The 24,125-nt window shown below is 52.3% G+C and overlaps 1 protein-coding gene across 1 annotated transcript in view; it reads right to left on the bottom strand.

The window, feature by feature from the left end:
- Positions 1-23,512, bottom strand: part of FBLN7 (fibulin 7) — a 38,515-nt gene extending 15,003 nt beyond the window's left edge. The window contains exons 1-4 of the mRNA XM_087823688.1: positions 23,178-23,512; positions 7,003-7,053; positions 6,122-6,281; positions 2,131-2,301 (exon numbers count right to left, since the gene is read on the bottom strand). Of these exons, the coding sequence (XP_087679814.1) occupies positions 2,131-2,301; positions 6,122-6,281; positions 7,003-7,053; positions 23,178-23,480 (685 nt within the window). The 5' untranslated portion in view covers positions 23,481-23,512. The remainder of the gene's footprint in view (positions 1-2,130; positions 2,302-6,121; positions 6,282-7,002; positions 7,054-23,177) is intronic.
- Between the last annotated feature and the right edge of the window lie 613 nt (positions 23,513-24,125).

The following is a 24,125-nucleotide window of genomic DNA, read 5'->3' on the forward strand; positions in this document are numbered from 1 at the left end:
CTGTACCATCTCTTCCATTTGCCCCGAATTTTCTTGCTGGGCTCAATTTGGATTCTCCTCCCAGAGTCTCCACAATGTTGGGGCTTGTCCTGGAACGCCCTGAGAGTTCCTAGGGACAGATTGCTCCAGAAACAGAAACTCCCTATTGAAAACATGGCTCCATACCTGAGGAAATTGGTCTAGGAAGGCCAGTACTGATACAGAGCCCAATACAACTATTAAACTTTAAAGAAAAAGAAAAATTGGGCATCCGGGCAAAAAGATTTCTTAGTCGTGATGGCAACAACAATATTGGTTAAAACAGAAGACTTGAGCCCTGGCTGGTGTGGCTCAGTGGTTAGAGCATCGGCCTGCCCACCGGAGGGTCCTGGGTTCAATTCCCGGTCAGGGGTGAGTACCTAGGTCGCAGGTCTGATCCCTGCCCCTGGTTGGGGCATGTGAGAGGCAGCCAATGGATGTGTCTCTGTTGCATCGCAGCTTCTCTCTCTCTCTCCCTCTCTCCCCTCCCTTCCACTCTCTCTGAAATCAATGGGAAAAAATATCCTCACTCCCCAGGTGAGTATTAAAAGCAAACAACAACAAAAACACACACAGAAGACTCAAGGAACGTGTTAAAGATACTCAAGGGAAGGAATGTGAGACAGGTATTTTATGTCCAATCAAAATGACAGCCAGCGGTAAAGCTGCACCTTTTTTGAAAGTGGGAGAACTCAGGGAATTGCCCCTAGGCTCCTCTTGGGACAACTGGCTGGACAGATGTCTGCATGAGGACGGTGATGTCACCAGGCACAGCTTCACAGGGAGAGAGGGGGCAACAGCGGGGACTCCCCGGGGGAAGTCTATAGCGCTGTCTGGCCCAAACAAAACAACACTCTCCCTGAGTGTGGCCAAGCCTCTGGAGTTAGCTCCCAGTTTACAAGAAATACAGAGGCAAACGCCCAGTTACAAGATAAATAAGTGCAGCGGGTGACTGTCGTTAACAAAGCTGGAGGATACACAGGAAAGAGGTGAGAGAGTAAATTCTAAGAGCTCTCGTCACAAGGAAAAAACCTTTTGTTCTTTTCTTTGTATCTATGTGAGATGATGGGAATCTTTCAGGATCAAGGGGAAATCCAGATACTGGCATGTCCCCCCTGTGCCTGCCTGTCACACGGCTTGTATTTCCCGGCTAGTTCCTGGTTGCTCTGTGACCCCCCTTCAAACCGTGTTCTTCCCGGGAGGTGGGAAACGAAGTCGGGCCCACGGGCGCGGTGCCGCCTGCCCTGGGCCTCTCAGGTCAACCCTCGCTCGTCCGGAGAGATGGCGCATTTCAGATGAGCCTGTATGTTTGCAAGTTACCTCTGCATTCAAATGCTGCTCTTCAAAACCTACTTGCTTATGTAATATCTGTGTCTCCCCTTTGCTTCTTGGGCTACAATCATGGACATTGTGTCCTATGAACCCTGCCCCGAAAATGACTGGTATGCATGAAGAGCTGACCATACATTTTTGAAAAGCCAACAGGTGATGCGTGCCAAGTCTGCTTTTCCTCGACATCAAGGAAGCACTGTTTTCAAGCCCAACAGAGAGAAGAGAAGCCTTCATGCTTCCCTCTGCCCCAGCCGTCTCCCCTGGAGCCGGTCTACACTGAGTCCAAAACGGACACAAAGGACATCTGAGGGATTTCTTCAACCCCGCAGGTCACCAACAGCCTCGCAAACAGCAGCCCCAGGATGAACTAGCCACGGGCAAGGTTTCCGCGCAGGGTCCCCCTCCTGTCCTTCCCCACAACTCACAGAAAGCGTCTCGCCCCAGCTTCAGTAAGAGCAGGGCGAGGTGCTGAGGAACAGGCGCTGGGGTCAGTGGGTCTGTGTGTGGATCAGCTCAGCCTGTCCCCCAGCTCTGTGGTCTTGGCCAAGTTCCTTCTGTGCCCCAGTTTCCCCATACGCAAAACAAGACTAAATTGTTGGAAGGGTTTAGGGAGTTCACACAGACGGAGCTGAGTCATCAGGCACCGTGGCCGCTTTCCCACAGTTGAAAGATGATGGAGGAATCAGGCAGAAAGTGTCCCAAGAAATGACCCTTTCTCCCAGCAGGGCCTTGCTGGGCTGCAATGGGTCCAGCCCTGGGGGAGGGTTGGGAGGGACCCACCTCTACACTGGGGCTGCTCCCCTGTCCAGGTGCCATTGGGAAGACACACCAAGCTGCTAGGCCCCACCAGCTGGAACCCGGGATCGCAGGTGAAATGGACTTCATGATCCACTAAGTACCTGCTTCCAAACTTTCTGCCATCTAGAGGGGCGTCCAGGGCAGGGCAGGAAACTGTAAGGAGAAAAGGAAGGACCAGAGCACATTAGACATCACTCAGTTTTTAGGCTTCTTGTCTTCAGGCACCTCCCTGAGTGCCTCCTCCAGGCTGTGCATCAAGCTGGGCTTTCGGTTTTTCTTAAAATATATTTTAATTGACTTTAGAGACAGGAAGGGAGAGGGAGAGAGAGAGTTGAAACATCAATGATGAGAGTCATCGATCGGCTGCCTCCCGCACATCCCCTGCTGAGGATCAAGCCCCCAACCCGGGCATGTGCCCTGACCGGGAATCGAACCGCAATTTCCTGGATCCTAGGTCGATGCTCAACCACTGAGCCACTCGGGCTGCGCAAGGCTGGACGTTTCTAATGTATGTCTCACTGAATCCTCAGAGTGCGGCTGGCCATGGGTAATAACCGCCCATTCAGTGAAATACGAGGAGACTGCAGCTCAGAGACACTGAGTGCTGTGCTTGAGCCTGGTTACGTGGGAGGGTCGGGGTGTTATTCTCTGTTGCTGTGCTGACACCTGACATTCTCAGAGCCTCAGGCGGGGCTCAGCCCCACATCCAGGCCTTGGCTTCTGCTCTACTCTCTGCAGAAAAGAACATTCTTTCCCCAGAACGTCCAGTCTCTGGCTCCCTGTCAGAGACATGGGTCTCTGCTTGAATGAAATCCCCTCCCAGAGTGTTCTCTCACTACCACGCTTAGCTAAAACCTCCCAGGGCACCAGCTATGTCATGAGCTCCCTTTGCTTCCTTTCTAGATTTGTGACCACTGGAGGCATCTTATCACCATGTTTGTTTCCACATCTGTTGTCAGTCTTCTGCAGGAAGCAGCTCGAGGAGGGACTATGCCCGGCCTGTGTCCCTGCTGCACACCTGGCCCAGTCCAGAGCCTGCCCTAAAGTGAGCACCCAATAAGTAATCCTTGAACACATAAGTACATGAAAAATTATCTCTTGTGTTCTTATTATGTGTCAGGCACTATATAGGCACTTGGAATAATCAGGGAACAAAACAGACAAAACCCTGCTCTCAGAAGCCCTTTCTAGCAGGGGAGAGGCCATTGATAATCGAGACCCATGAGCAAATGGCTGAGTGAGGTAAGAGGCAATAAGTGTCAGGTAGAAAACAGAGCAGGGAACTGCACTGAGATGCACAGGGAGGGGTGTAGCCGTGAACGTGGTGGTCAGAGGAGGCCTCACTGGAGCCAAGCATTGAAGAGACAGTGGAGGAATAACCACACAGAACCTGGGAGGACGGAGGGGACAAATCATTGCCCAGCAGGTCTGAGGAATGTAAAGGGAACCACTGTCAAGGTGGAAAGGAGTGGGGTCTCTTTGGGGGAGAAATCTTTAAAGTCCTCAAAAAAAGGAAAACCACATGCTGGAGCAACTCATAGGTAAACCATATCTGCATCGATGGAATAGCACCTGGCACATAGTAGGTGCTCAATAAATGTTAGTGGAATTAAAGAATGGATCTAGATCAGTTAAAAATCAATTTGCAGCAATGCTCGAGCAAAAATACTGGACAAAATATTTTTTAAAATCTTTTTTAAAGCATCAAGCAGGTAGCAAAATAGTGACAAGAAACTAATCTGTGAAGAAATTTGGGAAGGTGACAGCAACATTTTGCTGCTTTTGCCCCTGGGTGGTGGGGGGGCGGGGGGCAGTAGTTTTGAAAAGTAAAAATTTGCAGTCACTTCCCAAGTGGGAGCCAACGGCCGCTGTCCGGTAGACAGCGTGCCCTGTGGACAGTGTGCCCACGGCTGGTTCATTTCACTACCAGCACGCCCCGGTGAGTCTGCAGGCCACAGGGAAGCCCCTGCACCTTCCGAAATTAGATTAGTGCGCAAGGAGTGAGATCTGCAGGGAGCAACCCTGGGGATGGGATGGGAATGGAATGAGGCTGCCTGATAAGCCCTGATGACGCTGACAGGTTGTGATGTTCACAAGAAAGAAAAGCTGGGAAAACAGCAAGGAGATGCTTTGGACAGAAGCCCAAAGAGGAAGGCCTAAGAGTCTGAAGACTAGAAACTATTCTTCCTGACTCCCAAAAATGTCCTTTTAAAAAAAAAAGCAGAAGCTAATTTCCCACTACCTACCATTTGACCTGGGGCAAGCTTCTGCTGCCATGGCCCAGGTGCAGTCACCTCACCGTGCAGCGGGCGTCCTGACTGCTGCCGGACCCCATGTCCAACACACAGGAGAGACAGAATGCATGGTGGCAATTTTTTAAAAAAGAGAATGAACCACTTTAAAAATCCTTGCATGGTTCAAAGAAGAAAGACCCTGAATCTGGAGATAAGAGGCCTAGTAATTTAACAATACACCCTTCTGCCAGGCCAGTGTGGCTCAGTGGTTGAGCGTCGACCTATGATCCGGGAGATTGCGGTTCGATTCCCAGTCAGGGCACACACCCGGGTTGCGAGCTCAATCCCTGGTGCAGGGAGTGCAGGAGGCAGCCAATCAATGACACTCATCACTGATGTTTCTATCTCTCTTTCTTTCTCCCTTCCTCTCTCTGAAATCAGTAAGGACATATTTTTAAAAATACACAAAATACACCTTTCTGTCTGTACTAGTGGGCAGAGGCCTCGAACCCAGGCCAGCGGTTTTATAAATTATCTGTTGTAGGTTCTTCTTTGAAACGCTCAACAACTGTAGGCAGCTCTGATCCCATGAAAAGAGAAAGGATCTGTGGAGTTGGGCGTCAAGCAGGAAAAAAAATCACTAGATCTGGGACCTGCAACTGCTAACTCACTTCTCCTGGCCCCGGTTTCCCCATCTGTAGCAGAAAGAATAGACACCCTTGCCTGCCTTTCGGAGTATAGCTGTGATGAGCCCCCCAAGGAGCCCATAGGGCCTGGGACAGTGTGAGGGGGTCTGGCTGGCAGGTCTGGCTCTCCATTGGGGGGAGCTGAGGAAATCAGGATTTGACTCAGTGCTGTTGAGACTCTGGGTTTGACACCGTTATCTCTGCAAAGGTAGGAAATCCAGCACCTTCCCCCGGAAAGTTCATCTTACAAAACTAGGAAGGCCCTTGAAATTGGTATTAAGTGTATGAATGATGTCAGATACGCCACAGGCTCATGGCTACCCCCCACCCCGAGACTCCATCACTCTGCGGAGAGACCAGAGGAAATCCAGCCACCCACTTCTGGGCCTTGGCAACGTGAAAGCCATTGCTGGGACAAGTAGGGCACCCCAGTGTGGGTCAGAGCCCACCCACTGCCCCTCACCAGACAGATCCACATGCCCTCAGCACCCCTCTCACCTACCCACTGGCCCTACTGGGCATTCCTGTTGGAAGACTAGTCTTCATGCCTGAAAAACTTCAGCCAGTATTGGTTCACGGGCGGTACCAGGCGTGCTGCCCTGGTGCAGATGTTGATGTGGGGGACACTGTGTGTGTTCCGAGAGGGCATATGTGGGAACTCTGTGCTTTCCACTCAGTTTTGCTGCCCACTTAACAGTGCTCTAAAAATTAGTGTTAAAAATTTAAAACCCCAAACTGGAGCCAACTGGGATCTACCTGGGTGGGGATGGAGAAGGGAGAAGCAGCTCTTGCTTTAAAAGTAGTGCCTTTTGAGGACTCAGTGAACATAACAGCATATAGACGTAAGCACTGTGAAGCCGAGAATGAAAAGATCTAAAAGGAAACAGGTGACATTCAGACTCAGGGGCAGACGGGAGAGCGGCAGGTGAGGCAGAGAGAGGCCTGGGAATCTACTGTGGGACAGGGTAAAGTGTGACAGGTGGGGACGGGAGAGAACCCAGAGATGAAGGGCCTGAATGCCCTGTGCCCAGGGGTGCCAACTTGGAGACTCACCTGGGGAGCCGTCGAAACCCACTCTGTTGGCAGAGCTCTGCAGTATGGCCAGGCGGCTCCTCACATTGCGGAGGCCCTCGGCGAAGCGGGTCTCCTGCACCTTCAGCAGCTGCTGCAACTGGCGGACGGCCGTGAGGACCTGCTGCTTGTTGAGGCAGCTCTGGAGACAGAGCGATCACCGCCACCACCCACTATGGCTGGTTCACTCGCTCCAGGCTTCCAGAGCCACCCAGACCCCTGGCCCAACAAGGTGGTTTGAAAGCGGCCTCATGGGCATCCTTCCTTGTCCAGAGTTCCCATTGGACCAAATGACGCCCCAACCACACATATCAGAGGCCCCGTTCACCCTTCAACAAAAGCAAAACTCCCACCTTCAGAGCAAAGGGCAAAGCTGATGGTTCTACATGCCTGGGGGGTACACATCGACTGGTACTCAAAGTGCCTGATAGTCAGTAGTCTTTGCTCCAAGACCTCCCAACTCTTCACTCTGAATTAATGCTCTTAATCTGGGCCCTTGTCAACTTTTTCTTTCTCCCTTGGACTTTTTAAAAGCAGGTGGGCGATGCGACTTATAAAACAGGCAAAACAGGAATGCTCCATGGTTCCGGTACTTTTAACAACGTAACAGGGCAAATAAGAAAAAAACCTCAATAGCATTAAAGGAGCATTCAACAAAAGTCAACGCCCAGTTCTGAGGATGTTGTAAAAGCTTAAAAAACAAAAAAAGGGAGGCTGGAGCTCTCCATGATGAGGCTAATTTAAAGCAACACCCTGCGTCATGCTTAGTGATACAAGCGTTAAGGCTCCTCAGAGCCAGGGCGAGAGAGGGGGCAAGGCAGGAGGAGGGGGTGCAGCGGATGGCGACAGGCTGTGGCGCTCACCTGGGGGCTGTGTGTTACCTCGGTGTGGCCGCGCCTGTCCTGACTCATTACCTACACAAAGCAGAGAAGGAACATTAAGAAGACAATGACTGTGTTCTGTAGGGACAGGCTTATGGATCATTTGTCATACTTAATTTTTTTCTACAATGAGTATAATTTTTTTCTAAAAGGGCAGCAGGGCGGCTGGGAGTCACGGGCCACCATGGTGGAAACAGAGCCACCACTGCTCTCCCAGGGAGGCTGCCAGGCCACGGCACCTCAGTGGTTTCGCCAAGCGGGTAACTCATGGGCCTGATTCAATGGGCGCTTTTTACAAAGCTGGATCCCCGGTTGCCCCTGGGACTCATTAACCTACGGGGAATCCTTGGCTCCATCTACTCCAACCAGGGCCTGACTGGGCCTGGCCCCGACCGCAGCTGCTGGGGAGAGAAGTTTTGTTTGTTTCCTTCTACCTGCCCCACTTGTCCTTCCCACTCAGGCCTGGGGAGCCCGGCCCGGCCTCCAGCAGCCCCTGCTTGCCCAGCACTGCACAGCAGTCCCACCCAGGCCTCATTTCCCACACCCACGCCCCCTCCTTTAAAAAAAGAGCTGCTTCTATAGTTGGCTTCGTGGCTTATGTATGATTTACATTGAGAAGTTCACGATTAGCAAGGCTACTGGCCACTTCAAAGACTACCTACTGGCTGGAGCAACCCTGCGAGGAAGGCTTGGGATCGTGACTTTCACAGATGAAGGCACAGAGGCTGGAAGTCAAGCAGCTTTCCCCAGATCATGGGGCTTAGGAGCTGGGGAGCCAGGCTGGGAACCCTATTGTTCCCCATCAGGCACCCTGAGCCATCAGTGACCCTCTGCACTGTCTTGTGCCCTGTCTCATTTGTTCCCCACAGGCCCCTGGATGGTGAGTGGTCTTCTTGATTCATTTGCAATAGAAACTGGTAACTTGACCTAAGCAAAATACCCCACAGGAGTGAATTTCTAACTCTCATGCAGATTTCGGGCTGGGTAGCGTGGATGGTGGGGCCAGAGGTGGAGAGCAAGCAGAGGAAACATCACTCCCCACGTTGAGACAAGGGAGCAGCTGCCTCTCTGTCTGGGAGAGGGCTTGCTGGACGGGGTTCCTTAGAGGACACGGGAGGGCTGTTTTGAAAGTGGGGAGAGAAGATCGGTGCCAAGACCTCTGTCAAGAACCTGGGGGTGGCATGGAGCCCCAGGGGTAGAGAAAGAGGGGGAGCGTGTGTGGAAGGAAACAGGCCCAGCAGCCAAGTGTATCTAACCCCAGTGTAGGTCTGGGCACAATTATTCTGAGTCCAGAAACACTTCCCGGAACCCTTCTTAGCACCCACAGGGTGGAAAATGGGCACCAGCTGCTTTCCCCCTAAGTGCTCATTAGGGGTGAAATAGGCTCATCCAGTCATAATGGAAAACCCTTCAGACCAAGCACACTAAGGGAGAGGGAAGAGTTGCGGGTGGACTTGCTGAGGGAAGGTTGGGAAGCCCTGGCCCATTCATTCCTGCCTCCAACCTCCCAGGGGTGATGCTAACAGAACATAGTGTGGTTGGTGTGGTCGCGTAAGATCTTGTCAGCCTAGAAATAAATCCATGCCCAGATGGTCAATTATTTAAGACAAAGGAATCAAGACTATACAATGGGGCAAGGACCCATTGATGTTGGGAAAACAGGATAGCCACACACAAAAGAATGAAATGGGACCCTTATCTAACACCGTATGCAAAAATCAACTCCAGTTGGATTAAAGACTTGAATGTAAGAGGCGAAACCATAAAACTCCTAGAAGAAAACATAGGCAGTAAGCTCCCTGACACCAGTCTTGGTGATGATTTTTTTGGATTTGACACTAAAAGCAAAATAAACAAGAAAGACTACATCAAACTGACAAGCTTTTGCACAACAAAGGAAGCAAACCATCGACCAAATGAAAAAGCAACCTACTCAATGGGGGAAAATATTTGCAAATACAACATCAGAAAAGGGATTAATATTCAAAATATATAAATAACTCACAGGACAACAGCAAAGAAACCCAAACAATCTCATTAAAAAATGGGCAGAGGATCTAAATAGACATTTTCCCAAAGAGGACATAACCAATAGGTACATGAAAAGATCTGCAACATCATTAATCGGTCATCAGGGAAACACAAATCAAAACCACAGTGAGACAGCACCTCACACCTATCAGAATGGTTATTATGGTTATTGTCAATAAATCAACAAACAAGTGTTGGTGAGAATGTGGAGAAAAGGGAACCCTCTTGCACTGTTGATGGGGGTGCAGACTGGTGCAGCTACTGTGGAAAGCAGTATGGAGGTTCCTCAAAGAATTAAAAATACAGCCCTGGCCCGTGTGGCTCAGTTGGTTGGGCACCGTCCCATGCACCAAAAGGCTGCTAGTTCAATTCCCGGTCAGGGCACCTGCCCAGGCTGCTGGCTCAATCCCTGGTAGGGGGAGTGCACGAGGCAGCCAATCAATGTTTTGCTCTCACATCAATATTTCTCTCTCTCATGCTCTCTCCCTCTCCCTTCCACTCTCTTTTAAAAATCAATTAAACCTTTTTAAAATTAAAAATACAACTACCTTATGACCCAGTAATTCCACTTACGGGTATTCTCTGAAGAAAAGGAAAACACGAATTCAAAAATGCACTCTTATATTCACTACAGCATTATTTTCTTTTTTAAAGTGATTTTTAGAGAGAGAAAGGGAGAGAGAGAAGAGCAAATGAAACATCAAAATAATGGCTATTATTTTCAATAGCCAAGACATGAAAACAACCTAAGTGTCCACTGATGGATGAATGGAAAAAAGATGTGATGTGATAAATATATATAGTGTGTCCCCAAAAAATGTATACACACCCTGTGTATAATTATAAAGGCAGTGTTTATTAAAATACATTTCACTTTCATGACCAGCCGGGCCGTGGCTCAGCGGCTGAGCGTCGACCTAGGATCCAGGTGATCGGGGTTGGATTCCGGGTCAGGGCACATGCCCGGATTGCGGGCTCGATCAATGACTCTCTCATCATTGATGTTTCTATCTCTCTCTCTCCCTCTCCTTTCCTCTCTCTGAAATCAATAAAGATATATATTTTTAAATAAATAAATAAAATATATTTCACTTTCAAAATTGAGCTATTGGCTGTTAAAGTGTGTACACATTTTTGGGGGACACCCTGTACATACAATTAAGCCATAAAAAGGAAGAAAATCCTGCCATTTGCAACAACATGGGTAGACCTTGGGGGCATTATGCTAAGTGAAATAAGTCAGACGGAGAAACAAATACTGTATGATCTCACTTATAAGTGGGATGTAAAAAAATAAACTCATGGGTACAGAGAACAGATTTGTGGTTGCCAGAAGCAGGGGTTGGGGGTGGTAGTGTGAAAACAGTGGGAGGTGATCAAAAGGTAAAAAGTTCCAGTTATAAATCCTGGGGACCTAATGTACAGCAGGGTGACTATAGTCAACAAGACTGGATTGAGTGTTTGAAAGTTGCTAAGAGAGTAGATCATAAAAGTTCTCATCACAAGAAAAACACAATTTGTAATTATTCGAGGTGATGGAGGTGAACTAGACTTACTGTGGTGATCATTTTACAATCTATACATATATCAAATCTCGATGCTTTACATCTGAAACTAACATAATGTTGTATGTCAATTAAAGCTCAATAAAACTAGAAGAAACAAGAGAGAAAGTCTCCAAGAGGGGGAGAAAAGGAAGCTCTTTGGCAAGACAGCATGCAGGGTCCAGGCCAGGTGCCAGGGAAACAGAGAGATTTAATGCCTGGGGATGTGACTTTTGATGAGTTGGCTGCAGCTGCTATTACCAGGGTGGCTCCTTGATGCCGAAGTGCTAAATGGAACCCTTGGGAGCCATGCTCAGAATCTGTCACCTGTCGTCAGACTTGAGTGCAGGCGTAACTGAATTCATATGCAGAGCCTGGTAACAAGGCTGAAATCCTACGACCAAGTCGGGTGCTCAGGAGGCCGGCATTATGGGCACAAATAGGGTTGTGGAGGCGGACTGGAGACCTGAGTGTGTCCCCTTTTCAAACTGAGGCTTTATCATTTCCCTTGATTATAAAGCATAATCCCATAAAACATCAAAACAAAGAACAAGTCCTGTGACCATAGACACTACTACCAACTGCTGTCGCTTTCATCTTCATACACTTGGCCACAGGACGCAGCTTCCATCAGCATGCTTGTCGACACCGGGTTGTGGCATCGTTTCGCACCAGCAAGCAGAGCAATTTGTTGGACCTGGGCCTAGATTTCCCTTCTGTTCCTCTGTGCTCTTTTCATTCTGGGGAGGAGCTCCTTGCTCCTTCCATCTGTCTGCCCACTTACCTTCCCACACTCACCCCATCTCCTGCTCTGGGCCAGTAGGAGCCCTGGCCTGAAAACACACCATTTTCCTCTGCAAATGTAGCCTTGACGAGGTCAGCCAAGGGACTGCAGGGGCCTCCGAGGCTCAGGGACAGGAAGCAAGTTGGACCCTCAGGTGTTACCACCTGCATTTCAGCCTGGCCCTGCCACAGCAAAGGGCTAGCTTCAGGCAGTCCCTTCCCAACCCTGGGGCCCAGAACTCAACTGTATAAACTAACCACAGGCTCCGCTCGCCCTTCCAGAGCTGACCTCCCCATCGATTGAAGGTTCCCCATGGCTGATTGGACGAAGGTGAAATCCACCCCGGGTGGAAGGTGCTCCCCAGAGGCTGAGGAAGGCCTGTGTCAGGGCCCCCACCTCCACAAACCTCTTCCAGGGCCCTGGAGGGGCCCTCATTTTAAATACTTTTTAAAAGAGATCCCCTCAGATGGTGGAAATTTCCATCTTTCAAAGCCTGGCGCCACACTCCACACCTGGTTTATGCCAATTGATAAATAATGGGAAATAATTTCCATTTCTTTGAATTAAAAACGTATTTGAAACGGAATGAAGAAAGGACATTCAGTGAAAGCTCTCCATCTTTTGGGGGGGATCTATATTTACCATTTCTGTCATCAGACCCTTCAAAGGGCACTGGTCTATCTGGACACCAACAACCATGTTTGCAGGACCTGAACCAGTGAGAGAAGCAGCAACGACGCGACCCATGAAGCCCTTCCCATGCTGGGGTGGGGGTGGCAGAGATGGTTCTGGAACAGGCCAGTGCTGAGAACTGGAGGGTGGGGGCTGGTCCTAAGACTCTTGGGAGCAATGAGGCCACAGATCTACACTCTATCCACCTACGATACCCCCAGGGAGACGATGTCCACTTCCCCCCACGCTTTCTCTCACAGCACCTATTGTGCGGGATCTAACGGAGATGCCCCAGAGCCCACGGCGCTCCCTCTCTCGGGGCCGAGCCAGCGCTCAGTGCAGGTGGACTCCAGGGCCATTTCATGCCCAGACCCTACCTGTTGGCCCTGAGACAAAGACAATGTGTGTGTCCCCCAATCCCCAGCTCACCCATCACCAAGCCAGAACCTGGTAGGCCTGACCCCTCCCAGCCCACCCAGGCCTCTTGGACTTTAGAGCTCAATTTACAAATGACGTTTAAGACACAGAGTCTGATCTCAAGGCACTGAAGGGAGTGGGTGAAGCTCCAAGAATGTGTGGGGTGCTTGGGAGGGTCCTTAAGGCTTTTGTTCTCATGTGACCTGGCTCGGTGGTCTCCCCACAGTGACAGTCTTAGAACAGTGACACTTTCTGAGAACCATCCTGGTGATAGTAGAGACCCACGACCCCTGAAGTGACCACGGATGACCCCTCAGACCTTGAGGGCCCGTCTCCTGAGCTGGTTTCCCCTGAGCCACAGCTTTGCGGCCTGTCAGCATTTCGCTAACAGGAACACAGATGTTCGGATACCGCTGGGTCTGCGAGAGGAGCGAGCACCCTTGCCAAGTGTGTGCCTGCTGGCCAGGGCTCGCAGCCCGCGGCGTCTGAGTCATGTGGGATCTGCGCGTTTTCCTCCACAAGTTATTTTCATTTTAGACCGAGCCAGAGTGGGTTCGGACTCCCTCGACTGCTCCCATCCCAGTGATCTCTGCCCAGCACCCACACGGAGGAAAGTGGGTGCTCCTGGAAAGTGGGTGCGGTGGTCCTGTGGTTGTCAGGGTTCTCCAGAGAAACAGAACCAAGAGGATGTATGTGGCAACGTTTGCATCTGAGAGAGACAGTGAGGGGCAGAGAGGTTCGCGTAAGGAGCAGGCTCAGGCGATCGTGGGGCTCACATCTGCAGGGTGGGTGGCGGGCTGGAGACCTGGGAAGAGCTGAGGCTCCAGCTTGAGTCCAAGGCGCATGGAGGAGATTCCTGCCTGCTCTGGATGGTGGTCTTCTGGACGGAGGCCCAGGCACATTATGGAGGGCGACCTGCTTTATAACCTAATGCTAATCACGTCTAAAAATTACCTTCCCAGCAACTCCCAGACTGGTGTTTGACCAATTATCTGGGGCCATGGCCCAGCCAAGTGGACACAAAATTAAGTCTCCTTCTGCCAGAGCCTCCCTCTAGGGTCTGGGCCAGGGGTGCTCAGGGCATTTCGGGTTTTTACCATCCTGGCTGCCCATAATTGTGTATTTCCACTCCAGGCCCCCTTCGTGTCTGTTTTTTAAAACAGCCAAGGGAGGGGTGACAGCAGTGGGTGCCAAGAGCTGGCACACTCATGAGATGCTCGTGGCAACCACTGAATGTGGCACCATTATTGTGCTCACTTCACAGACAGGAAGCCAAGTAGTCATGGTGACACACCCAAGACTTAAACCCCAGGGCACCTTCTCCAGACCCTGAGTGACAGGAAGGCTGGGCCCACTTTTGAGGTGTCCCCAGGAACCCCATAAGCCCCCCTCTGCCTTCCCTCTTGACCCTCTCACTTCACAGCACCCTTCGCTCCCTTGATGGCCACCTCTGGCCACCTCGCCCCAGGTCCCTCTGCATGCCTGGGGGCAGCAAACAGGCTGCAGACAACTGAGAAATCCGCCCACACTCCAGACGCCCACTCGCAGGAACCCAGAGACAGACTGAGTGAGGGGCAGGAAGGAAGCGGTGTGAGCCCAGGGCACTCCTACTCCCTCACCCCAAACCCACCTGCTTCTTTCAGCTGCTGGCTGCCCAGCTAACTCTGTCCAGGTGCCACATGCACCTGCAGACCTGCTGTGCCTCTAATGGTATCGGGTTATCTCCGGTCATCTCCCCTAATGCGCATGCAATCGGAGCCCGTGTTCACCCCTGGGAACCAGGATAAGGAGCTCAGAGAAGACCCCCCAGTTTGCTCTCAGACCCTCTGAGTCCCCCACTGTCACCCCACCCCCAGCACACACAGACCCTCCCAGGAACCTTTGCACTGGTGCTGGATGCTTTAGTGTGCAGCACACGTACACGTGTGTATGTCCACACGTGAGCCAAGATTTACGTGACTACTGAAAACTGACATCTGGATTTTGCCCGGGCTGGCTCTCCCGCGTTGGCTCTGGGGAGGTGGGGGGGAGGGGGGCTGGGCCTGGCAGGAAGTGTGGGCAAACCCCAGTGAATGCTGTGAGCTTGGCCACGGCGTGGGCTCTGCACCTGGAGTCCTTATTCTTAGAGTAACTAACCCTGAGCTGTGAAGGCAAAGTGAAATCTGTGGTCCTTTCAGACCGTCCTGCACTCTAGAGAAAACCCCCAGTGTTTCTGGGTGCAACTGAAATGGCCTGTCCTGGACCATGGCATTTGCGTCCCACTGCTCCCCATGTCCTCACTTTCCTCCCTGGGATCTGTGAGGTTGGAGGCCAGACGACATCCCTTCCTTGTGAAAACCCTGCCAGGGGACGCCACCCAGGGGAACTTAGGCACGCTCCTCACCATGGAGCTGACCATGTACTCGTTTCTGTTGCTGCTGTAACAAATAAACATAAACTTGGCACCTTGCAATACAAAATTATTATCTCAGTCTGTAGGTCAGAAGTCCAAAGTGGGTCTCACTGGGCTAAAATCAAGGTAAGATGCCCAGGTTTCAGGGGGTGAGAGCGCAGGTATCTTTGGAGGGGCATTATTCTGCCCACAGAGCCAGCTGTGGTCGACCCTGCCACCTCCACCTGTGCCCAGGTAAAGCGCCTCCCTCTTCTCCGAGCTGAGTATTTGGACCCCCCTGTTTCTCCACACACCTCAGCAAGCTCATTTCCACCTCAGGGCCTTTACACTGACTGTTTCCTCTGCCCAGAAAATCTGACCCAGGTCCTTAAAAGTAAGGCTGCCATCTTTCCACTCCACCAGAAGCCCTGTTCTCAGGGAGTCCTGACCTGCCTAGCCTCCCGTCAACACAGCACCCCACTTCAGTTGTCTGCTTTTGATGTATCTCAGGTTTATGTCTTTCTCTCCCTGCTTGGTGGCTATGTGAGAGCAGGGCCTGAGTCTTCCTCATCTTCTCTCCCTCACACGTACTGAGCGCTCATTGTAGACCCTGTTCTCTGAATGACATTCATTTCCTCCTTCATAGGACCCCGTGAGAGGGGCATGTCAATTATCCTCACTGGTCAGAGCAGGACACGGAGTCACAAGAGGCAGGAACTTGCCCCAGGTCACTCAGCCAGGAAGAGAGAGGGTCAGGAGAGGACCAGGCACTGGGCATCTTCTCCACTTGCTGCACTGCCTCCCAGGCCCAGATCAGCACCAGCTCCCACAGTGGGACAGCCTCAGGACACAAGTGTTGAATGAGAGCATCATCTTACTAGCTGGACTCCTTCTGGGAGGGTAAAATCTCTAATTATGCAATCAGAGAAAATGCCTAAATAGCAGTAGCCCCGAGGTGTTCGGGTGATATGAACATGTTTGCATATGTTCTCACTACAGTGTAAATGACTGCCTGGTATCTGGTGCTTCTCTGCAAGCAGCTGTTCTTTGCTGCCTCTGATTCAACAGACACCCTGCCTTGGAGCTCTCAGGCGCTTTCTTTTCCTTCCTATCAGCCAGGAGCCATCTGATTCTCTCAGCTCCCTGGGCTGTACATCCAGGTATATGGTCATGCTCTCGAACCCCTGCCCTGCCTGCACAGATAGGTGAGCAGAGGGAAGAAGTCCTCTTGGGCACCTCTCCTTTGGTGAGGGTCCAGAGGTACCATCATCTCCAGTGAAAAGTGAAACATTCGAGTCCCTGATGGCCACAGTGGACCAAGGGACAGCTTGGGGACTTGGGAGCCCCTGGAGTTCCACTGACCTCCCTCACCCCTCGGTCCTTGCTGTGAACAAGAGTCCCGTCATAGTCCTACTGGGACACCCAGCCCCAGGACAAGTTCCTTGGGCCTTGCTTTCCCTGAGAAGATTCTGGCAGCCAGACTACAGCAGGGCATCCACTCTCCCACGTCCAGGGGACATAAGCCATCACTTCCCTGAGGTGCAGACTGAACTGACTGAAATGAGCAGGTTTGGGTCCCATCAGATTTTGGTACTTGTTTTTCTTTAATAAAAATGTGTGCAATGGCTTTATTTTAGGTCCCAGACGATTTCTGAGGAGCATGAGTTTGAAAGGATCTAGAAGGTTCTACCACCCAGGGAGTCTGTCCTGAGGGCCCCAGGGCTGTACAACCCATGGAAAGATCAGCAGGAGTCCAGCAGCCCCACCAGTGTCCCTATGGGTCAAGGGAGTGACCAGCACAGTCAGGCCTGTCAACAGTCAGGAAATGAACACTCCCCCTGGGGCAGCGGCTGGGACGCAGGTCTGGGCGGGCGTGTGGAGAGAGGGACGGTGTCCATACGGTGCAGGGAGCAGCTTCACAGACCACGGTGGCTTCGTGAGCCTGGAATCAAGTCTGGTGTCCACAGGATCCTCCAGAGTGAGTAGGCCTGGGAGTGCACTGGATCCTGACTCAGACACCAGGCAGACCAGAGAAACCACAGCGGGCAGCTCTCAGTCCACACTCTCAACACCCGCTGCCCAAGGCCCCAGGCCAGAAGCTGCCCCAGGGGAGCAGAGAGCCTCCATGCCCTCTGCAATCAGGGCTGCTGTGACAGGACTGGAGCCCCTTCCTAACGGTGCCAGGGGAAGGTGGAGACGACTGGAGAAAGCCACCAGGCCAGTAAGGCCTCCCTTCACCCATCTTCACCCTGACTGCACGGTTTCATCCAAACACAGACACCTGCGCGGAGTGAGTCTCTGGGTCCCTGTGATGGAAAGTTTGCAGAACTAGCCACAGGCCTCCTGCCTCACACCCACACCATCTGCAAAGAAGCCGCCTGCTTCTCCCATGAAGAGGGAAATCTGTTTTCCCACCTCTCAGATCCAGGCTGGCCTTGTCACCTGCCGTGGCCAACAGGATGCAGTGGAAGCAAAGTACCAGTCCCGGGACTGGGTCTGTATTAACCACATTGTCTGGTTTCTGTGTCTGATGTCTTGGCATCTGGGGCCTTGTGGACTCAGGCCAGCCAATTGCTAGAGCTAGCAAACAACTGAACACTCTCCCTGCCCCCAGCACACCTTTTACATGCAAACCAGCCCATCCAGAGCCCAATCCGCCTGCCTTTGTTGCCCTTATATTACTGAGACACCAACACCCGGCGCCCACCCCCCACCCACCGCAGTCCACCCTCTCCAACAGCCCAGGTCAGGCCCAGACAACTAAGGCAGCCCCACACTGGGACCCTGCTAAAATTAGTCCAACTAGCCAAGCACAACCTAGTTAGCCCCCTTACCCTGTCTCACCCCTTCCTTCCCTCAAAACCCTGACCTTCCCAAAGTTGCCCTCCCTCTCTCTGCCTGCTTCCAGCCTGTGGCCCCATTGCAGCCTGGCTGCCCCCTCCTCCTAGCAACTGTGAGTAACAAACTGCTTTTTCAATGACAGGCGTCTCCTGATCTGTTGGCCTCACCACACCTGGATAAAACCTAAATCCCAGGTCTGTTTTAGGACAGGGTCTCAAGAGGTCTGGCGCATTCTGCTGGGTCTTGCCCCCTGCACCTGAAAGCCGGGACTGGCCTGCTGGAGGCCGAGAGGTAGGTTAGAGCAGAGCCCACATGAGCCAGACTAGACCCACCAGCCCCAGCCAACCTGGCGGCGGTGCACAGACCATGAGGAGCCCCGTCCAGACCAGCTGAGTCTGCAGTGGACCAGCAGACCCGCCTGCCTGAGCTCAGCTCAAACTAGCCCAGTGTGCCAACTCCGGACCCGAGCAGCTCTTCCAAAACCAAAGGCAGGGTCCTTGTCTGTTTTGTTTCTAGCACCTAAGCCATTGCTGTCACCGGATACTGTATTTGTTTTATGAATCACCCCCATTTTTTATCTGGAGGGTTCACCTGGCCCTCACTGCTTTAGCTCACCGCCACGAGTAAAATACAGGAGCTGGGGTATGAGAATCCCCCCTGCAGGGCTGCAAATGCTCCCGGTGCTGCGCCCACCCCCGGCAGATAGCCCTACTCAATCCCGGTGGCCTTCATGCTGCGCTCTAAAGTGAATGCCCATCTCCACCAAGACGCCAGGCCACCCACCCAAATCAGTAGTTAAACCCAAGAAGAGCTGACCGCACCCGGCTGGGAACGAACACGCTTGGGTTTCATCTGTCCAGCTCAGGACTCTGCACTGTCTACACAACACGTCTTCCCCCTTCTAGGCCACGCCTTTGTGCTTCTGAACGTATTCTCGGGAAAATGTCTTAATCCAAACACTTCCCTGAACCTTTACAGCAGCCAGCAGAGGCACCATTATCCCCACACCGGAGATGGGGACTGATCTGCCCCAGAAAGTGGCAGCTGAATCCTCATGCGGGGAGGAGGCAGAGGAAGGCGGTGAGAGAAGGGTGCCGTGCCCACTGCCCCCCTGCCTGGGGGTTGGGGGGTAGAGACCCGTTGCTTGTACTGAGAACAAAGGAGATGAAAGCCCATTAGATTTCTATGTACTAGGAATAGACCAGTGGAAATAAAACAGTTTTAAAACATCCCATTTTTAAAAGCTACAAAAATAAAATATTTAGATATAAATCTAACAAAGCATGCTTATGTTGAAACAAAAAAAAAAATGCTGATGGAAAAAATCAAAGCTCTAAATAAATGGAAAAATAGATTACGTTCACAGATTGAAAGACTTGATATTGTTAAAACGAAAATCTGCCCCTAATTGTTTGACAGATTTAGTGCAATTCCAATCAAAGTTCCAGTAGGATTTTTTGTAGGTATAGACAAGCTGATTCTAAAATTTTAGTGGAAAGGCAAAGAAACTAGAAGAGCCAAAACAATTTTGAAAAAGAATAATAAAATCTTAAAATCTACCCGATTTTAAGTCTCCCTATAAAGTTACAGGAATCAAGATAGTGTATGAGGAATTGATTTTTGACAAAGCTGCTGAGGCAATTCAATGGCAGTTCAAGAATCTTTTCAACAAATGGTGTTGGTACAATTAGAAAGGTACATACAAAAAGTGACTTTCAACGTAAACTTCATACTTTATACAAAAATTAACTCGAAATGGTCATAGATATAAATGTAAAAATGCAAAATTATTACAAACGTAGAAGGAAATTTTCATGACCTAGAGTTTCATGGCAGAGTTCTTAGACTTGACACCAAAAGCATGATCCATAAAAATAAAAAATTGATTAACTGGACTTCATCAAAATGTAAAACCTTTGCTCTGGGAAAGACACTGAGACAAACTACCGACTGGGAGAAAACACTTGCAATTCCCGTATCTGAAGAAGGACTTGTACTTAGAATATACTTAATAAGAAAACAACCCATTTTTAAATTGGGCAGAAGGCTTGAGCAGACACCTCACCCAATAGACTACTCATGTGACAAACAAGCGCAGGAAAAGCTCCCCAAAGTAAGTAGTCTTTGGGGAAATGGAAATCCAAACCACAACGAGCTACCCCTTCTAGAATGACCTGGGAGCAAACGAACCAAACAGTATTTAGTGCTGGCGAGGATGCAGAGTAACCAGATCTTTATACACTGCTGGTGGGAACGTTAAATGATACAACTAATAGGGAAGTCAGTGTGGCAGTTTCTTCCAAAGTTAAGCACACACTTACCATGTGACTCAACAATCCCATTCCTAGATTTTACCCAAGAGAAATGACCATTTACATTGGTACAAAGGGCTGCGTGGGACTGTTCATAGCAGCTCTATTCATAATCACCCCAAACTGGAACCGTCACCATGCTGTTGTTCAGTTTAGTGGGGACACTGATCGACAAGCCGTGTGCGTCCACTGTGTGCTGGTCCTCTGTAAAGTGACTCAGGACAGATGTGCTGACAGGAAGGATATAAGTGGGAAGCCATGGAGGACCACCGAATGAGACTGTCCATCCCCACGAGATCACTGCTGCAGACCCTTGCAGAGACAGCCTCCCACTACCCTGTAACATGCATGCGCGCACACACATGCAAAGACGCAGCACAGATATGCACGTGCACACACGTGCACTATCACACATACAACCAAGCATTCACAGAGACACAAAGAGACACACAGCTGTGCACACACAGCTGCAGACATCTACACACATACACACACCGCATCTCCCTTGGGATGTCACCTAATACAATAAAGTGAGCACACACTGGGAAACAGGCACCCTAGGCAGGGCTGTGGGCCACTGTCAGGAGCTCCAGTGCCTGTCCCTAGGGGTCCTTGGGTTGCATGTACCCTGCCCATCTCCTCTGTGACAGGAGATGGTCCCACAGGTACAAGCCATTCTCCAAACACTTGCTGAGTCTCCACCAGCCAACAGGTCCAGCTCATGGCTCACTCCGTGTTCAGATGAGGTGAACTCCAGGTACACAAGTCACCTCAGGTCCTCATGAGTCCAACCCTTTGTCCACTCATATTTTTCTGCCCTCAGCCCCTTCCTAGGTCCACAGCTTTTAATGCTGAAAGTTTGAGTTCCCCTGGATTTCAGGCATCTGCTTGATTAAAACCACTAGAGACAATTTTTTTAATACTGATGCCTAAGCCCCAACCCAAAGCAACTGAGTCAAAATCTCTGGGTGAGGCAGGCATCAGGATTCTAGAAGGTCTCAGGTGACGTGACGTGCAGCCAGGGTCTGCCCAGAGGCTGCCCAGCCCCAATCCTGCTCACACCACCACCAGCCTGCCCCAGCTGCATTCATTCCACTGAGCTCCCACTGGGTGCTGGTCCCTGCCCCTGTAGTGGGGAAGACAGACAATAACTCCGAGCCTATCACAATCAATCATTATAAACGTCACCAGCCCTGCAGAGGCTGACAATGAAAACACAAGGGCAGGGAGGGACCTGTTTGGAGTGGGTTGGGGAGGCCTCTGTGAAGAGGGCTTGTTCCCACAGCCACCGGGAATGGGAAGGAGCCAGGTGGAGTGTTCCTGAGGCCTCCTTTATGGTTTACCCCTCAGGCTTCCCCAGGCAGGAGCTGAGCAAGACCCCCAATCGCATAGAATTTTTAAACCAACTTCTGTGGGCAAGCTCCTTGCTCCTTTCCCCCTCCCAAAGCCCAGTGAGTGGGACAGAAGTTCTTATAGGTAAAGAAACAAAGGCTTAGAGGGTAAGGACTTTGAGAAAGTCTTGAAGTGACTGGACGGGGATTGGGCTAGATCTCCCAGGAACAGACCCAACCTCTAAGAAAGGCCAGGGTCTCACCTGTTTTCCAGGTAACCTGGAGAGATAGCAAGAGCCCCCATAATATCAGATGATGGCAGACAGGGCTCCCAGCATCTCCCCGCACATCCTGTCCAACTGACCCTGCATTGGCCCTGGCCTGGGGACACACCTCCCTGTGCTTCTGGCCTTGGGCCCTGGGCTCTGCTGGGTGGGTCCACGTTAGGCTGCTGCTGCCTGGTAGCTGACAGCTTCCTGCAGGCCTGCTGCCCACTTCTGCAGTAACGCCACCCAGGTCTGAACTGAGTGCTCCCTGACTGGACCCTGCTCCCCGGGGGGCTTCCAGGCAGCCATGGGGGTGCCCACCTGGGTCAGGAATTGAGTGCAGGCAAGAGTGTCTGTGGGGAAGGGGAAAGGCCGGGAGCCCAAGGAGAGAAACTACCTCTACTCCACTCCTTCTGGCTGTGTGACCTCGTATTAGTCACAGTCTCCCTGGCCCTCACCCCCCTCAAGGCGCTGCTCTGGCAGATGTTTAGCAGAGACTCTGCAGTCATCAGGGTGCAGCGGGCATGGTCAGGCTTTCTTCTCTCTTTAGGGTTACTGCTGTGGGCGGTACTGTTGGGGCACAGGCTTTGCACCCTCGAAGCAGATCAGGGGGAGGGGCTCCGGCACCAGAGCTCAGCTGACGGTGCAGGCTTGCTTTTTTTTTTTTTTTAAATATCTTTATTGATTTCAGAGAGAGGAAAGGAGAGGGAGAGAGAGAGATAGAAACATCAATGATGACAGAGTCATTGATCAAGCCCGCAACCCGGGCATGTGCCCTGACCGGGAATCGAACCCCCATCGTCTGGATCCTAGGTCAACGCTCAACAGCTGAGCCACGCCCGGCCGGGCAAGATGCATTTTTATCTGGACAGATGTGCTGTCAAGAAGGGGCTTTTTCTTCTTACTTTTTTTTGCAATTAAATTTATTGGGGTGACATTGGTTAATAACACTATATAAGTTGCAGGTGCACAATCCTCTAATACATCTGTATATTGCATTGTGCGGATTCTCAGTTTTACTCACCAGTTGTTACTGGTTAATATAAAAGTGAGTCTGCTCAAATAAATACACCCAGGGAGGCTCCAGCGCATACAAACGGAAGGAGGGACAGTGAGGAGCGAGCGGGCTCGGGCGGGAAAGGACACGCAGCCCGAACCCGGCCCGCGGGGAAGCGCCCGGGAACGTGGGAAAGTCGGCGGCGACGGCGCGGTGATGGAAGCGACGGAGTTAAAACTGGAGATGGGAAGTGGGGGGGCGGGGACACCGACCCGGCTGGTAACCAGCACCTCTCGGGGGGGACCCAGCAGAGACCACCGTCTCAAAACCCAGGGAGACGTTCCCCCAAACCCGACGCCGCGGAGCCCCTGTGGCGCGTGGCCCCGGCGAACGCACCTCGCGGGGACCAACGGGCCCGAGCGCGGCCCGCGGCGCGTCTGGAGGGACCGGCGGGGCCTGGCGCCCCTCTCCGAAAACGGGACCCAGCCCCGCAGCGCTCCAAGCCCCCCCCCCCGCCCGCGCCTCCAACGGAGCGTGGCCCAGGTCCCGCGCGCCGGCCTGGAGGGGGGGGACCCTGAGCTGGGCACTGACCTGGGCACCGAGCTGCGCGGGGCCGCCCACCGCCAGCAGCAGCAGCAGCAGCATGAGGGGCGCGCGGGGACCGGGGGGCCGCATCTCGCCGGTCCGGACCTCTCCGCCTGGGGGGAAACAGCGCTGTCCCGCCGCCGCCGAATGTGTCCAGCCGGTGCCGAGGGTGTCCAGCTGATGCCCAAAGTGTCCAGCCCACAGGGTCAGGGAGGTGGGACCGCAGCCGGCCGCTCCGGAGAGGAGGGGAGGGGAGCGCAGTTCTGCGGGTGCGCCCCGCCTGGGGCGCCTGCGGCCACCAGCGTCCATGGTCCAGCTTTGGGGGGGGGGTGTCGGGAGGGAGGCGCCGGCCCCCAGGCCGGGAAAGAGGAGGGGCCGCCCGGCCAGGAATGCGCCTGGAGCGCGCCCAGCCCGGGCCCCGGAGGCGGCGCGACGCCAGGACGCGGAAGGTGGGGCGTCCGCAGGCACCCCCCCCTTTCGAGGAAGGCGGCGGGGTCCGCACACGAGCACTAGGCCTCCTTCCCAGCCCTGGAGACTGAAGCTGGCACCCCTTCCCCCCCTCCCAGGCTGCAAGAGGCACAGTGCGCCCCCCACCCGGGTCTGTGCGCGGGCGCTGCGCTCCACCGCGGCGGGGCTGGGAGACGGGCTGCACGAACTCCACAGGGGCCGACCGAGCTCTCCATCCCAGTAGACTAGTGTCCTAAATCATTCTGTTGGGATCCAGGGACCTCATGCAAGGGGACTAGGAATCTACAGCCCCCACCACCCAGAGGGAAGGGGAAACAATCTAAAATGGAGGCGAGTTGTGGGGACACTGGTCGCTTTGCTGCAACTGGTGGGAAATAGCGCTGGGCAGCTGCCTGAAGTCCCCTGCACCCGGGGTCTGTAGAGGAACCAGATGGCCTCCCCGCACTCCTGGAAAACATTATCTAAGTTCTTACTGAAAAATGTTTT

This window comes from Miniopterus natalensis, chromosome 13 (genome assembly GCF_054644295.1).
Source record: "Miniopterus natalensis isolate mMinNat1 chromosome 13, mMinNat1.hap1, whole genome shotgun sequence".
Lineage (NCBI taxonomy): Eukaryota > Metazoa > Chordata > Mammalia > Chiroptera > Miniopteridae > Miniopterus > Miniopterus natalensis.